General features: G+C 37.6%; 1 protein-coding gene across 1 annotated transcript; it reads right to left on the bottom strand.

Annotated features, from left to right (window-relative positions):
* Positions 1-7,410: 7,410 nt before the first annotated feature.
* gjb3 (gap junction protein beta 3) lies at positions 7,411-13,174 on the bottom strand. Its single transcript, XM_022672671.2, has 2 exons — positions 12,814-13,174; positions 7,411-9,793 (listed from the first exon to the last, which is right to left on the bottom strand). The coding sequence occupies exon 2, from the start codon at positions 9,661-9,663 to the stop codon at positions 8,821-8,823; it is 843 nt and encodes a 280-aa protein (XP_022528392.1). The 5' UTR covers positions 9,664-9,793; positions 12,814-13,174; the 3' UTR covers positions 7,411-8,820.
* Between the last annotated feature and the right edge of the window lie 848 nt (positions 13,175-14,022).

Genomic DNA, 14,022 nt, shown 5'->3' with positions numbered 1-14,022 from the left:
TTATGTTATGTAATGTCTTCTTTGTAACTTGACCTTACCCTTCCATGTTATTATAATTAGTAGTTCACGCTGACATAAAACACTGTCTACTGCTCTCTGGTCCAATGAAGGCAATTTAAAAAACAGGACATTTCCTCACTTTCTGAAAAAAAAAAAAAACCCGGGACAGGACGTGAAATACGGACATTTCCCAGGAAATACAGACGTTTGGTCACCCTAAGCTAAAAGGCAAAAATAGCTAAGAAAAAAATATATACATTTTTTTTTTTTATTCTTGATTGTTGTTGAATTTAAATGAGATGTAAAATTCTGCTCATACATAAAACATTATTATACTGGGTGTGTCTTGAGAATGGAATAACTTTGGCATACCCATTTTTTTCACTTCCTTCAGTAGAACTGATTCTCATCTGATTATCGCATTCAGACAATTGTTCAGATTTAGCCGTCTATGATTGGGAAGGAGGGTTGTAGCTCTTACCCAATGATGAAATGATTAAAGACCAGTGTGACTAGTGCAGGGTTCCGGGTTCCGCCAGATGGGTAAGAACTAATAGTTCCTTACTCGAACTGTCAGTTTACATTGCTCATTAGGATTTACATAACTTCAGTATGGCTGGTACTAAGTTATATTATCAGCAATAAAGGAAATAAAGGAAAAATAATTTCATAAGTCTAAAAAAAGTCTAAAAATAACAAACACAAGGAAAAAGGAAATACGAGCAAACTGAAAATTGCTAACAAGGAAATTAGAGTTTCTGAGAGTGAGATATAGCATGGTAGAATAAGAGCGTGAGGCAGAGCAGGGTAGAGCGAAGGAAGAGTAAGGTAGAGTGAAGTAGAGCGAAGTAGGGTGAGGCAGAGTAAGATATGGCATGATAGAGTAAGAGAGGGAGGCAGAGGGAGGTAGGGCAAGGTAGAGTGAAGTAGAGCGAAGTAGGGTGAGGCAGAGTAAGATATGGCATGATAGAGTAAGAGAGGGAGGCAGAGGGAGGTAGAGCAAGGTAGAGTGAGGCAGAGCGAAATATAGCATGGTAGAGTAAGGTAGAGTGAGGGGGAGCGAGGTAGGGCAAGGTAGAGTGAGGCAGAGTGATGTAAGAGTTAAGCAGAGTAAGACAGAGCATGATAAGAGTAAGAGAGTGAGACAGAGAAAGGTAAAACGAAGAAAGAGTTGTGAGGTACAGTGAGGCAGAGTAAAGTAGAAAGAGGCAGAGTGATTTGCAGCAGGGTAAAGGGAGGTAGAGCGAGGTAGAGACAGAGTTGGGTAGAAAGAGGCAGAGTGATTTACAGCAGGGAAAAGGGAGATAGAGCGAGGTAGTGTAAAGGAAGAATGAGATAAAGAAAGATAGAGCTAGTCAGAGAGAAGGCAGGTGAGGTATAGTGAGGTAGACTCGAAGTGAGTAAGATACATGGAAGGCAAGGAAGGGCAAGGCAAAGAGTAAGAAAGTGAGGCACAGTGAGGTAGATTAAGGTAGATTGAGGCAGAGGGAGGTCAAGCAAGGTAAAGTAAGATAGAGAGTGGTAGAGTGAGTTAGAGTGAGGCAGAGAGAGGTAGAGTGCGGTAGAGGCCACAATAAGGAAACATTAATTAACAGTACTTACGTCTGTGTAGCTGAACTAATTCATTGGCACTAGTTAGGAAATTATTAATCACAAAATTTGTAAACTATTTTCTTAGTTCATTATTATTTAAATTCTAAAGCATTAAAATGTATGCCTTAATTAGTGTCAATTAATAATTAGCTGAGGCATTATTTAAACATTTAACAATGTTTATTAATGTCGTATGTACTGTTCTTTGTGTTACTAATATATTTATAGTTTCAGTAAACCTTCAGTCACCTTCTTCACATACGCAGTTAGTAAAATAGGTGGTGGCAAAATGAAATATTAAAACATAATAATTAGACAAAGAAAAGGTCATAAATTGAATAATGGAAAATGTGTTCAGTTTGTTCCACCTTTCTTTGGTATGCCCAGTCTGTCACTGAGAACAATGGTTCTGTAAGGTAATGGTGACTGAGTGAATGAATGAGATTTCTTCATTCAGAAAAGAACAGTGTAAAAGAGACCGCAGGAACACGACACGGAAACAGCACCATTCTTATCATGCATCAACTTGCGTAAAGACATCAGCTCTTTTTAGGAAGGGACAACAGTCAGGTATTTGTTAATTAAGGATGTTACATCCTTTTATGGGACAATATCCTTTTTGGGAAATACTTTTCTCCCAGAGGGCAATGTACAGTCATATGAAAAAGTTAATCTTAATCATTTTTAGTTCTAAATATTTGGGTGTTTGCAACAGCCATTTCAGTTTGATATATCTAATAACTGATGGACACAGTAATATTTCAGGATTGAAATGAGGTTTATTGTACTAACAGAAAATGTGCAATATGCATTAACCCAAAATTTGACCGGTGCAAAAGTATGGGCACCCTTATCATTACTACTTTTTACTGACTTACTGAAGCACAAAATTGGTTTGGTAACCTCATTGAACTTAATAGCCAGGTGTATCCAATCACGAGAAAAGGTATTTAAAGTGGCCAATTGCAAGTTGGTCTTCTATTTGAATTTCCTCTGAAGAATGGCATCATGGGCTCATCAAAACAACTCTCAAATGATCTAAAAACAAAGATTGTTCAACATAGTTGTTCAGGGGAAGGATACAAAAAGTTGTCTCAGAGATTTAACCTGTCAGTTTCCTTGTGTGTATGAAATGGGATGGCATTAAACCTTGGGTAGGTGTTCAGATGTCACAATACATCTGCAGTTAAAAATGTCACAAATTGTTGCCATTTCAGTCATTCGTTAGTGACAGTCTTGTGGCCTCCTTTCACCATTGCCTCTGTAAGCATATTTCAAATGGCAAAGGTGAGAGAAAGCTGTGGGACAAACCTGAATGGCATCAAGCAACTTTCTCTAAACAACGCCCTTTGAACGATTGCATCGTTAATTATGTAAAAGTTATGCTCAGTTTTAAGCAGTTTTATTTGACAATTTGACAAACCCAGGCATTGATAGGTCTAATCGGTCCTTGGAGATCCGAACCCAAACTTTGGTGGCTTTGAAGGAGGAAAATGGAGGTTTTGAAAACCTGGCTTGGTAAGCTTTGGATGATCAAACCTAGACTTTGGAAGATAAAATTGATATTTTGATGTTAAAGTCCTTGGTAGGTCTATTCCAAGCCTTAGAGAGTTTGGAGTATGAACTTGAGGTTTTATAGGCCTTAGAGGGAAAAACTCAGGCAGTGATAGGTCTAACCCAGTCCTTGGAGATCCAAACCCAAACTTTGGTGGCTTCAGAGGGGAACATGAAAGTTTTGAAGATCTGGCTTGCTAAGCCTTGGATGATCAAACCCATATTATTTTTTGATATTTTGATGGTAAAGTCCTTGGTAGGTCTAACCCAAGCCTTAGAGAGTTTGGAGTATGAATTTGAGGTTTTGCAAGCCCAGGCCTTAGAGGATAAAACGGATGTTTTGAAGGTAAGGTTTTGGGGGTTTAACCCACTCTTTGGGGGGTCAAACAAAGGGCAGGAAACCAGCTTAAATCGGGTGTGTTTAATAAGAAAAGTGGACCAAATGGACTGCTGGATTTAGAGTTCATTGGCCCATGCTTTCTTCCAGCAGTAAAGTTAATTAACATGTGAATTAGGTTTATGTACAACCTTTAAGCAGAAAAGGGCGGCTCCTTTAAAACCTGTATCCTTGTGCAGATTACTGATTACCTGATCTAAACTGCAATCAAGTTAGTCTGCAGGATTGCACAATCTCTGTGATTATTTTCCACTTTGAGGGTCATAAAGAATATACAATGTTGGCTGTAAAATCTATCATAATATGTTGATATGAGGCAAAGGTTCACCTTGTAATATTTTGATCACTGTTGCATTTATCTGAAACTCCTAAATGACACTTCAGACCTTTTCAGGAATTTACATGCCCCAAAAGTTAACTGCATTTTTTTTTTACAGTTTTGGATTATTCAATACATTTTGTTTGTTAACGATTGTTCATCTTTACTCAATGAGAACAAGGCTCTGTTGTAATGAGGTTGTGCCTGTTCTTCCTCTCTCGGCTGTGTCATTGTGACATGGCAATGCAAGTCACGCAAAAAATCTGGTATGCAAAAAATGTACCTTTTCCAACTGAGCAGCAACCAAGTCATGTTAAGTTCAACAATCCAGTTACATGTAGGCGTTATTATTTCATATATATATTTTCTACTCTTTTACAGCGGTGTGAAAAATGGGTTTGCATGTTTGTCACTCTTAAATGTTTCAGATCATCGAACTAATTTAAATATTAGTGAAAGACGACACAAGTAAACACAAAATGCAATTTTGTAAATGAAGGATTTTATTACAAACCAACATGGCCCTGTGTGAAAAAGTTTATCACCCCTGACTTCAATGTCTCTAACCACACCCAGGCCTGATTACTGCCATACCAGTTCTCAAACACTTAAACAGGACCTGCCTGAGAAAGCGAAGAAGACCAAAAAAAAAATCAAAAACTAAAGTAGATCATGCCAATATCCAAATAAATTCAAGAACAAAAGAGAAAGAAGGTAATTGAGATCTATCAGTCTGAAAAAGTTTAGAAAGACATTTCTAAAGGTTTGGGACTCCAGCAAACCATAGTGAGAGCCATTATCCACAAATGGCGAAAAATGGAACTTTCCCAGAAGTGACCTGCCTACCAAAATTACCCCAAGAGCACAGTGACGACTCATCCAAGAGGTCACAAAAGAACCCACAATAACATCCAAAGAACTGCAGGCCTCATATGCTTAAGCATTAGAAGTTCCTGCCATTGAAGTGATTGGTACACTTGAATTTAATTATTTGGATGAGTGAGTGAACACTTTTAGCAATATTTTGTATTTATGGTTTTGATCAGTGTCTCTCTCAAGGATATAGCAGATATACAGTTGTGATTAAATCCATTTTTCGTTTCACGTTTCTTTCTGCCATGCCCAGATATCCAGGTTTCCTGTGTGCCTTTCTTTAGCTTTAAACTTGCGAATTATGCTCCCAATTGTGTCTATTGAAATATTTAATGTCTTGCTATATATGGCTTTTTATATCCATATTCTTCCTTATGAGGAGTAATTACCTCCACTTTAGACTTCTTTGACCAATCCCTGGACTTCACCATATTGTAAAGACCCAATTAACTGTCTAAAAGGAGCCGAGTATCTAAGTCTTTTAAATCTAAAGCTTAATTGTTGCTGGTTATGGTTCTGTTCACTTCTACAGGTGTTTTCAATGCCTGATTAAAAAAGCACCTGATTTAAACTTCTGCTCTTGAGAGTGGTAATCTGTAAGGGGTTAAATAATTTTGTCAGTGAGGAAATCAATGTTGGTATATTAGAAAAAATATTGTTCTAATTTAAGTTGCATTTGTCTACTATATATATAAGTCCTTAAGTGATCTGAATGTAGACAAGATAAAAAAAAAACATCACAACTGTAGTTTTTTTTTGTCTATGTTGAGGTAATAAATCAAAACACAGATTTTGATGTCTTTTTATACACACTTTATTTATAGAAAAATATACATATCCATGAAAGTAAAAAAAGGCCTTGATGTGGCCACAGTGTCTTGTTCTGTAATTAAGTCCAGGCAGCTTTTCTTCTCTTTCCACTCATTCTTCTCTATGACTAAAAAGCTCAGTTCAGCCTTCAGTGTCTAAATAAACTCCTACGTTCCACGTCGCTCATTTTATTCAACACTGCACTGGCTCAGGGCTTGGTCGCCCCTTTTCACAAACCACAAAGAAACGCAAACATTACCTCTCACATAAACCTCACACAGACTTCTGAAAAGAACCTGGAATACGTCTGCTCTTGCTAGTGGTGTGCAGGGCGCTGAATGCACGCCACCATCTGTAAAGCATTGACAGTACCAGTGTTTCTAACGGCTTGAAACATTAATGGCTGTGTTCCAAATGCAAGTCTCTACTGGTGTGGAATTCAAAAACCTCCAGGCAGTTCTGCTCAGATAAGACGACTGCTTTGTGCCGGTTTATTCGACTCCTCTCTTACAAAACGACGTCTCAGATTCACCTTGATCCACCTTTTAAAGCTCCTGACTATCTAAGATTAATATTTAATATACTAAACGCTTCTCCTCAGAGTGTCATTCCTCTTCACTGACCTAAACAAGCTTTGTACAGTACCTGTCAAAAGATCAGAAAACCCCATGTTCTCATGGGGTTTTCTTCAGATTTGAGGATATTTTGTATTTGTAAGTAAAGTAAAACCATTAAAATTAATAAATTAATATACAATGACACAGACCCACTTCACCTGTCAAAATAGTAGGGTTCATACATTTTTTTAAACCAATACATTTCCATTTTTCCATATTTTCATGACTTTTCTATGCCTTCAAGGCAAATTTCATGATTATACAATTTTTAAAAACACTAGTGCAGACATAGACAATAAAAAAAAATGAACTATAAAAAAAACTATAATCAAAATTGATGGTAGTAGGCCTAAATGAATCTGATAATGTTGACACACATTATCACACACTCATAATAAAATATGTGTGAGATCCTTGGAGCTTGATTGTTTAATTCAAATAAAATGATTGCTTATAATATACTGATTTTTACGTCAGTTTTCATTAATGAACTTTAACAAAGCACGAAACAGGGTGTCTCTGGAAGCACTAAAAACGTATGATCAGGTGTGTCTAAACTTTTGATTGGTACTGTACAAAAAGCAGAACTCTCCAGGAAACTTACTACAGCTATGTAGACCAGTTTCCATGACTCAGTCCTCTCTCTCTCTATTCTCGCAGTTTTTCTCGTTCTTCTTCATTTGTCTCTATCTCTGTGTCTCTCTGTCTCTCGTTGAACTGATTATGCAACTTTTTAAGGTGTGTCCCGAGTGCCTACGCTAATGCTAAGTAACCATGACTAGCCAGCACCACTCCCTAAAAAGGGAACATTAGGCATAGTGATTAAGACAACCTAAAGCCCTGTTTTAGCGATCTATAGGCAAGCCATAGGGCGGCACGGTGGCGCAGTGGGTAGCACTTCCGCCTCACAGCAAGACGGCCTGGGTTCGATTCCCGGCTGGGGCGACCCTGGTCTTTCTGTGTGGAGCTTGCACGTTCTCCCCGTGTCTGCGTGGGTTTCCTCCGGGTGCTCCGGTTTCCTCCCACTGTCCAAAGATGGCACGTTGATTGGATGTCAGATACAAATTGCCCCATAGGTGTGAGTGTGTGAGTGCATGTGTCTGTTTGTCTGTCTGTGTCTGTCTGCCCTGCGATGGATTGGCAGCCTGTCCAGGGTGTATCCTGCCTTCTGCCCGATAGGCTCCAGCACCCCCCGCGACCCTTAATGGATAAAGCGGTTGATAATGACTTGACTTGACTTGACTAGGCAAGCCATCAGCTATGCACTGAGCAGATTGATTTAGGGTGTAAGTGTGTCTTCGCTATCGTAACGACAGGAAAAGTATGCCTTGTGTGGCTTAAAATGCATAAAAGGCATGTATTAATTTTTTTCTAATTAATCATGGGTGTGTTTTGGGTGTAAAGAATAATAATAAAAAAAAATAATCAGCATGTCACTGACCATCACCTTTAAGAGCCAGGTGTGTCGGTGTTACTATTTTAACGGTGCAGCTACCTGGACACTTCCAACGCTTTTTTTTAGCTAAGAAAACTGAACTGCTCATTATTTTCAGTCAGTGGCACACCTGTTTTTTCCGTGACCAAGATAGCAACACACCAGAAATGTACCTGAACACACCTAATTTCCAGACCACTACGCCCATCAGCGTAGATATTTTCACAAGCGCCTTTGCTATTTTAACAATGCAGACACAAGGCGTAAAAAAAATCTGTCAGCAGGTTGTAAGATAGCAATGACCATTGTGACACGCCTTAAGCAGGGTGCGAGAGATGGCCCCTAGTCTGTTTGGGGTTAGACTTGATGGACTGGCAGTGTTTGATGAAGTTTTTCTTTGGGCAAGAAATAACAATTAGTCTTCTAAACTAGTGAAGTTAAAGTCAAGTTCCAATAATGGAAAAAACATTGGTTAATCATCACATCCTAACAATGATACAATGATGTTGAAGTATGTTAAAGACAATCAGTTTCCTAGCTTTGAAAATTTAAATCAGATGCTTCCAAGCAGGGAACACTCGGAACCGTGTATAGCTAGATAGGAACCTTGGGTTGTAAGGCTTTGCTCCAAGTTCAAGGCCCTGACTTGTAAAGGTTAAGCCCTTTTTAAAGGTTCTGCATGGTGTTGTCCATGTCTTTGAGGTTTTCTTCTTGGTTGGATATGGTCAAGGTAGGAGCAGAAAGCTTTAATAGGCAGCAGGGCCACAGTCTTAACAACCTATCATAATTCTAGTGTAGTAAAAGTAATTAAATCTTATCAGTGGATGAGTTAGCACTGCATCTCCCTTCAGAGATCCTGAGCATCCTTGGCAACAATATGCTTTTAAGGCACTTTTTGTTCTTAATAGCAGATTAAGTTTAAAGTAACTGCATGTACGGACACATGTACACAAAAACATTCCTCTTGCATTCCTGTAAAAAAACATATGATTTTTTTTAAGTCTTTTCATGGTGATACCTAACAGATGCCTCAATAGTGGTTTCAGTATTCAGTATAAACACTGTTCAAGTATTCCACGCTATATAACCACATAACAAGCTTCTGAAGCGCAAGTACATGACACCAAGATCAAATCATTGGCTTGAACCAATGCATCTTGGTCTTCTTCAATGCTCAGCTTGGAGTCCATCTCCATCTCAGTCTACAGAGCATATCTCCATACTAGGCCAAAGACAGGTTGGGAGCAGAAGCCCTCATCATTGGTTTGCAAGGTTCAGGCTGGAGCTCGGACTTCATCATGGTCTTGTACTCTGACCTGCGGTCCAGTTCGTGCATGGGCAGGGTGCAGTTGCTGTCGTGGTCCCGGTACTGGTGTTGGTACATAGCCATGTGCTTGCGGTGGCTCTTCATCTTCTTGGCGCAACTGGTGATCCGCTTGGAGATGAGATAGATGATCTCGCAGACGCTGAGCACGATGCAGATGGCCGAGGCGCCGACCATGAAGTAGGTGAAGACTTTCTTTTCCATTGGTCTGCCGATGTAGCAGTCGACCACATTCGGGCAGGGCTTGATTTCGCACTTGACCAGCCGAGGCAGGTGGAAGCTGTCGTAGATGCGGTGGAGGATGTAGAGAAAGGCCACCTCGATACCTGCCTTGACGAAGAGGCTGAGCAGGTACGTCCACCACAGGCCGCCGTGCTTCTTGCCCGTGTTGTCGTAGAGCTTGGCATCAGCGCCGTGCTTCTGTTGGTACTTCCGCTCACGCTCTTCTCTGTACTTGACGTGCATCACCACCAGCAGTGAGGGGCACGTGACGAAGATGAGCTGAAGTGCCCACAGACGGATGTGCGAGATGGGGAAGAAGTGGTCATAGCAGACGTTGGGGCAGCCTGGCTGCTTGGTGTTGCAGTCGAAGTCCTTCTGCTCGTCGCCCCACACTCGTTCTGCCGCCACAACGTACACCATCACCCGGAACACGAAGACCACAGACAGCCATATTCGCCCAAAAGCAGTGGAATATTTGTTCACCCCACTGAGCAGGGCCTGGAACGTCTTCCAGTCCATGGTTTAAGTCAGTCTTAGTTCTACTCCAGCTCTCTTACACTACTTTTCTCTTATCTTTTTAGTTGCAGTCAATTGTTTCTCACTCAACACTCTGCTTCCTATTTCCAATGGTGGCTGTCACCACAGAAACCTGAAAAAAGAAACAAAGGGAAGTACGTATGAAAATATGCAACAAGTCGAACAATGGCAACACTCCCACAAACAACAAAACATGAATTATAATAATTACAACTGTAAAATAGATCTGAACGTTGAAGTCTTGTTGAAGAACTTTTTTGAACTTTTGATTTTGGATACTTTTGAAACTATCAGACTATTAATTATATGTAAAGATATTCGGTGTGATTTATATTTGCTAAAAAAAATTAGGATAGTAATTAATTATGGTTAGAGGTGGGCGACATCATGATATTTCATATTTCATTTCATTTTATTATAATATTGACAAAATACATATTAAGAATATCATCAGTGCTTAAGAATACTGAACTACTTGTACATATTATTACATAGCGCATAAAACCCACTGAATTTAGTATGGGATATTATTTAATTATTGCTTTTAAAGATATTACTACTGCTGCATTTTCACTTAAATAGCAAAAAAAAGTAATGTTTTAGAGCATAATTTTTGTTTTTTTTATTTTACATATAAAAAAAATATTATATAATATATTTATTGTGATATTGCTGTATTTATGGTGTTTTGCATCAAGATAATTAAGCAAATAATGTATGTATGTTTATAGCCTACTAGAGCTGGGTGATATGACTTTAAATTAATATCATGGGATGGGTAACTAAATATTTTACTGTATGTGTTATGTATTTGTTTGTGTTTATTTAGTTAAATTGAGGTGGATTCACTGATGAAGTGTTATTTACATTCCTGGTGGTAGTGTGGAGGGTAAATATGGATCACTAACATGTTTCTGAACTTACTTGCAAATGATAATTAAGCATGTTTAAAATAACATTCACGAATTCCTTTGATTTTCTCTCAAAAAAAGGCTTTATGTTAAAGAAATGGATGACTGCATGTTTAAATAATTGATGTTCATGACAAAAAATCACATTAATAAACCAATAAACCAAGGCACTCTACTCATTCCTGTTACTGGAACTCACTCCTGTTACTGGAACTCACTCAGTAAGAGTAACAGGAGTTTTTAGCATAGAATTAGCAAAGAAATAGCTAATTGGTGGCTATGCTAATAGCATGAGGACACTGAGCATATTCTAGTGATTATTCCAAAATGTGTATTTTAAAAATAAACAAATAAGATCTAAGAATAAAGAAGAAGAACCAACTGATGTCACTTCCTGTTGTAAATGTGACTTGTTGAATGAAGTTTTACGGTATCAGGACTGAGTGAAACCCAGGGAGACAACTAAAATGTGTATTTTAACTTAAATATTATGGATTTATATTAAAAAAATAAAATCATAATTATATTTAATGGTAAAGTTTATAGTTAGAAAGTGGAAGTTTTTATTAATGTTTTAACTACATATCTTACTTTTGCAATTAGTTCGATGTAAAAGACACTATGCTTAATAATAAAATATATTTATAGTTAATTTGTGTGCACATTTATACATGTAATTTCCTAGAACCATAAATGGCACAGATTTGGTGGAATATGCCTTATATTTAAGGTTTAATAATTTAGCACATTCTGTAGAACAACAATAATACTGTTTTCAGATCAGTCTAGATCTTCTCATAGGACATTTATTTTTCTTAAGGTCTGTGATTCTCAGTCCCTTTTCTGGAGTACTGCAGCTTAAATAGCTTTCCTGAGTGCACTAGATCTATTATTATACAGTAATAAACAAAAGTATTCCCATGAGCTTACATTTCTTATATTTCACTGAAAATAAAAGCCTTAAATTGGGCCTTTCCCAAAGCTGACCACAATGGGCAATGGCAGTAATGCAAAGTAATAATAATAACCACATGGTGGAGTTGTGTTTGCCTTTGTAAGTTTACACTGTGGCCTTTGGGCTAATATCTGTTACTGTGGTCAAACCTGTTAAGCACTTTTTTACATACTAGTGAAGCTTTTACTCATCTTTACACAATAAATATCTTTCAAAGCCACAAATACAATGAAGTGTTCTATCTGAAAACAACCATTAATAATGAGTTATGAAGGAAAATGACAGTATAGTACAGTACATTAGATAAATAAAATGCAGGAATATAACCATAAAAGTCAAAGCATTGTCTGATTGGACACATACATATAGCTGCTTTATATGGTAATTATGTTTAAAGAGAACTAAAATTAAAGGGAACTAAAGTATGCAAATACAGATACAGAATGGATATTTGATCTAGCTATTTATTTTTTAGATAACTGAGAAGAATATGAATAGGATCATGTCTCAGAGCAACCCTCTCCACTGTAAATACATTAAATTACAGTAATTGTGTATTTAAAAATAAATAAAAAATAAATATGTGATAATGTATAACATGAACAATTATAAGAGCTAGGACTTTTTATTTAATTATTATTTGTATTATATATATATATATATATATATATATATATATATATATATATATATATATATATATATATATATAAAACTTAAACTACTAAATATGCATGTGATTTGAGACAATGGCACAATCATAAACTACTTAAAAATGATTATTTATGTAATATAATTTATAAACATGCAAAATGGTTATATTTATGAACCGACTTTAAAATAACACTTGCTATATATATATAAGCTCTCTTATAAAAATAAGAGACCGCTTAAAAATTATGAGTTTCTTTGATTTTACTAAATTGAAAACCTATTAAATATAATCAAGAAGCAGATGGATGATCACATGCCATCAAACCAAGCTAAACTGCTTGAATTTTTGCACCAGGTGTGGCATACAGTTATCCAAAAGCAGTGTGTAAGACTGGTGGAGGAGAACATGCCAAGACGCATGAAAACTGTGATTAAAAAACAGGGTTTTTCGACCAAATATTGATTTCTGAACTCTATACTTTTTTATTCTCTGCATCTCTTTTGTTATTTCAGCCATTCATATATATAAATAATGTAAAATAACTTTAGCACTGCTTTAAAGTATAGTAACGTTACATTAAGTACAGCTGAGCTGCTGCTGCTGGTACTCACTTTGGTGGGTCTGGTCTGACAGGAGGTCTCGGCGCGGTTCTGTCGCTGTATTAATCCAGTTTAGTCGATATTATGGTGAAGGTAAAGCTGTAGACAGTTCGGTAGGACTCCAGTAGAGTTGGTCGGAAAGCAATGTCCGCATCTGTGAGGGTGGGGTTAAAAAAAAAAGGTCCAGTAAAATCACTCCCAGCCACTCTCAGCCTATACTACTAACCTCCAGCGCTGAACCAGAGTCTTCGCTGCTGAACCGACTCCCACCCTGGAGCTCCCAATCTCCGCCTTCCTGGGGCCGGGCCTCAGCTCCAGCATAAACACCGGAGCAGGATTTACCCAGTCCAACACTCACTCAGACTAATTACTGTAAAAATACAAATACAACAATATAAACAATACAAACCCCAGCATAAACACAGTATTTTGTAGTGTATTGAGAATCTAAGTGATAGATCAACACTAAGAAGCACATAATTGTAAAGTGGAACGAAAATGTTACATGATTTTCAAAATTCAATAAAAAAATGTAGGAAAACTTGTATTTGCATAAGTATTCACTTAGTTTCCCTATATTAATGCTTAGTAGAGCCACCATTCCCTGTAATTACAGCTGCACGTCTTTTGGGGTTTGTCTCTACCAGTTTTGCACATCTACAGACTGAATTTTTTGGCCATTCTTTTTTTGCAAAATAGCTTAAGCTCAGCCAGGTTGGATGGAGAGCTTGGACTGTCTGTAAACAGCAATTTTCCCGTCTTGCCCCAGAAGCTCAATGGGATTTAGCTCAGGACTTTGACTAGGCCATTCTAACACCTGAATATTCTTTTTTCTAAACACTTCCATTGTAGCTCTGGTTCATTGTCTTGCTGGAAGGTGACTCTCCTTCCCAATCTCAGGTGTTCAGTAGCCTCCAGCAGGTTTTCTTTCAGGATTGCCCTGTATTTAGCATCATACATCTTCACATCAACTCAATTGAGGTTTAGTCTCCTTTCAAATCAGATAAATCTGTTGTTTTTTTCCAGGATTGTATTGCAGTCTCTTTTTTCTTGTCAGCTCTCTTTAGTTCTAATTCTCTGTTTCTTCGGTTTATCGATGACAAAGGATGATTTGCTATTCTGATATCTCCATTTTTATAGTGTCATTAGCTGCACTGCAGTTTCTCAGTTGATAAAACTGGTTGTGATCGGAAAAAATCTACCAGTTATTAAGGCTGCCTG

The sequence above is a fragment of the Astyanax mexicanus genome, chromosome 14, assembly GCF_023375975.1.
Source record: "Astyanax mexicanus isolate ESR-SI-001 chromosome 14, AstMex3_surface, whole genome shotgun sequence".
In the NCBI taxonomy this organism is placed as follows: Eukaryota; Metazoa; Chordata; class Actinopteri; order Characiformes; family Acestrorhamphidae; genus Astyanax; species Astyanax mexicanus.
Note: the sequence above shows the minus strand (reverse complement) of the source record. Positions and strands in the feature narration are given on the sequence as shown.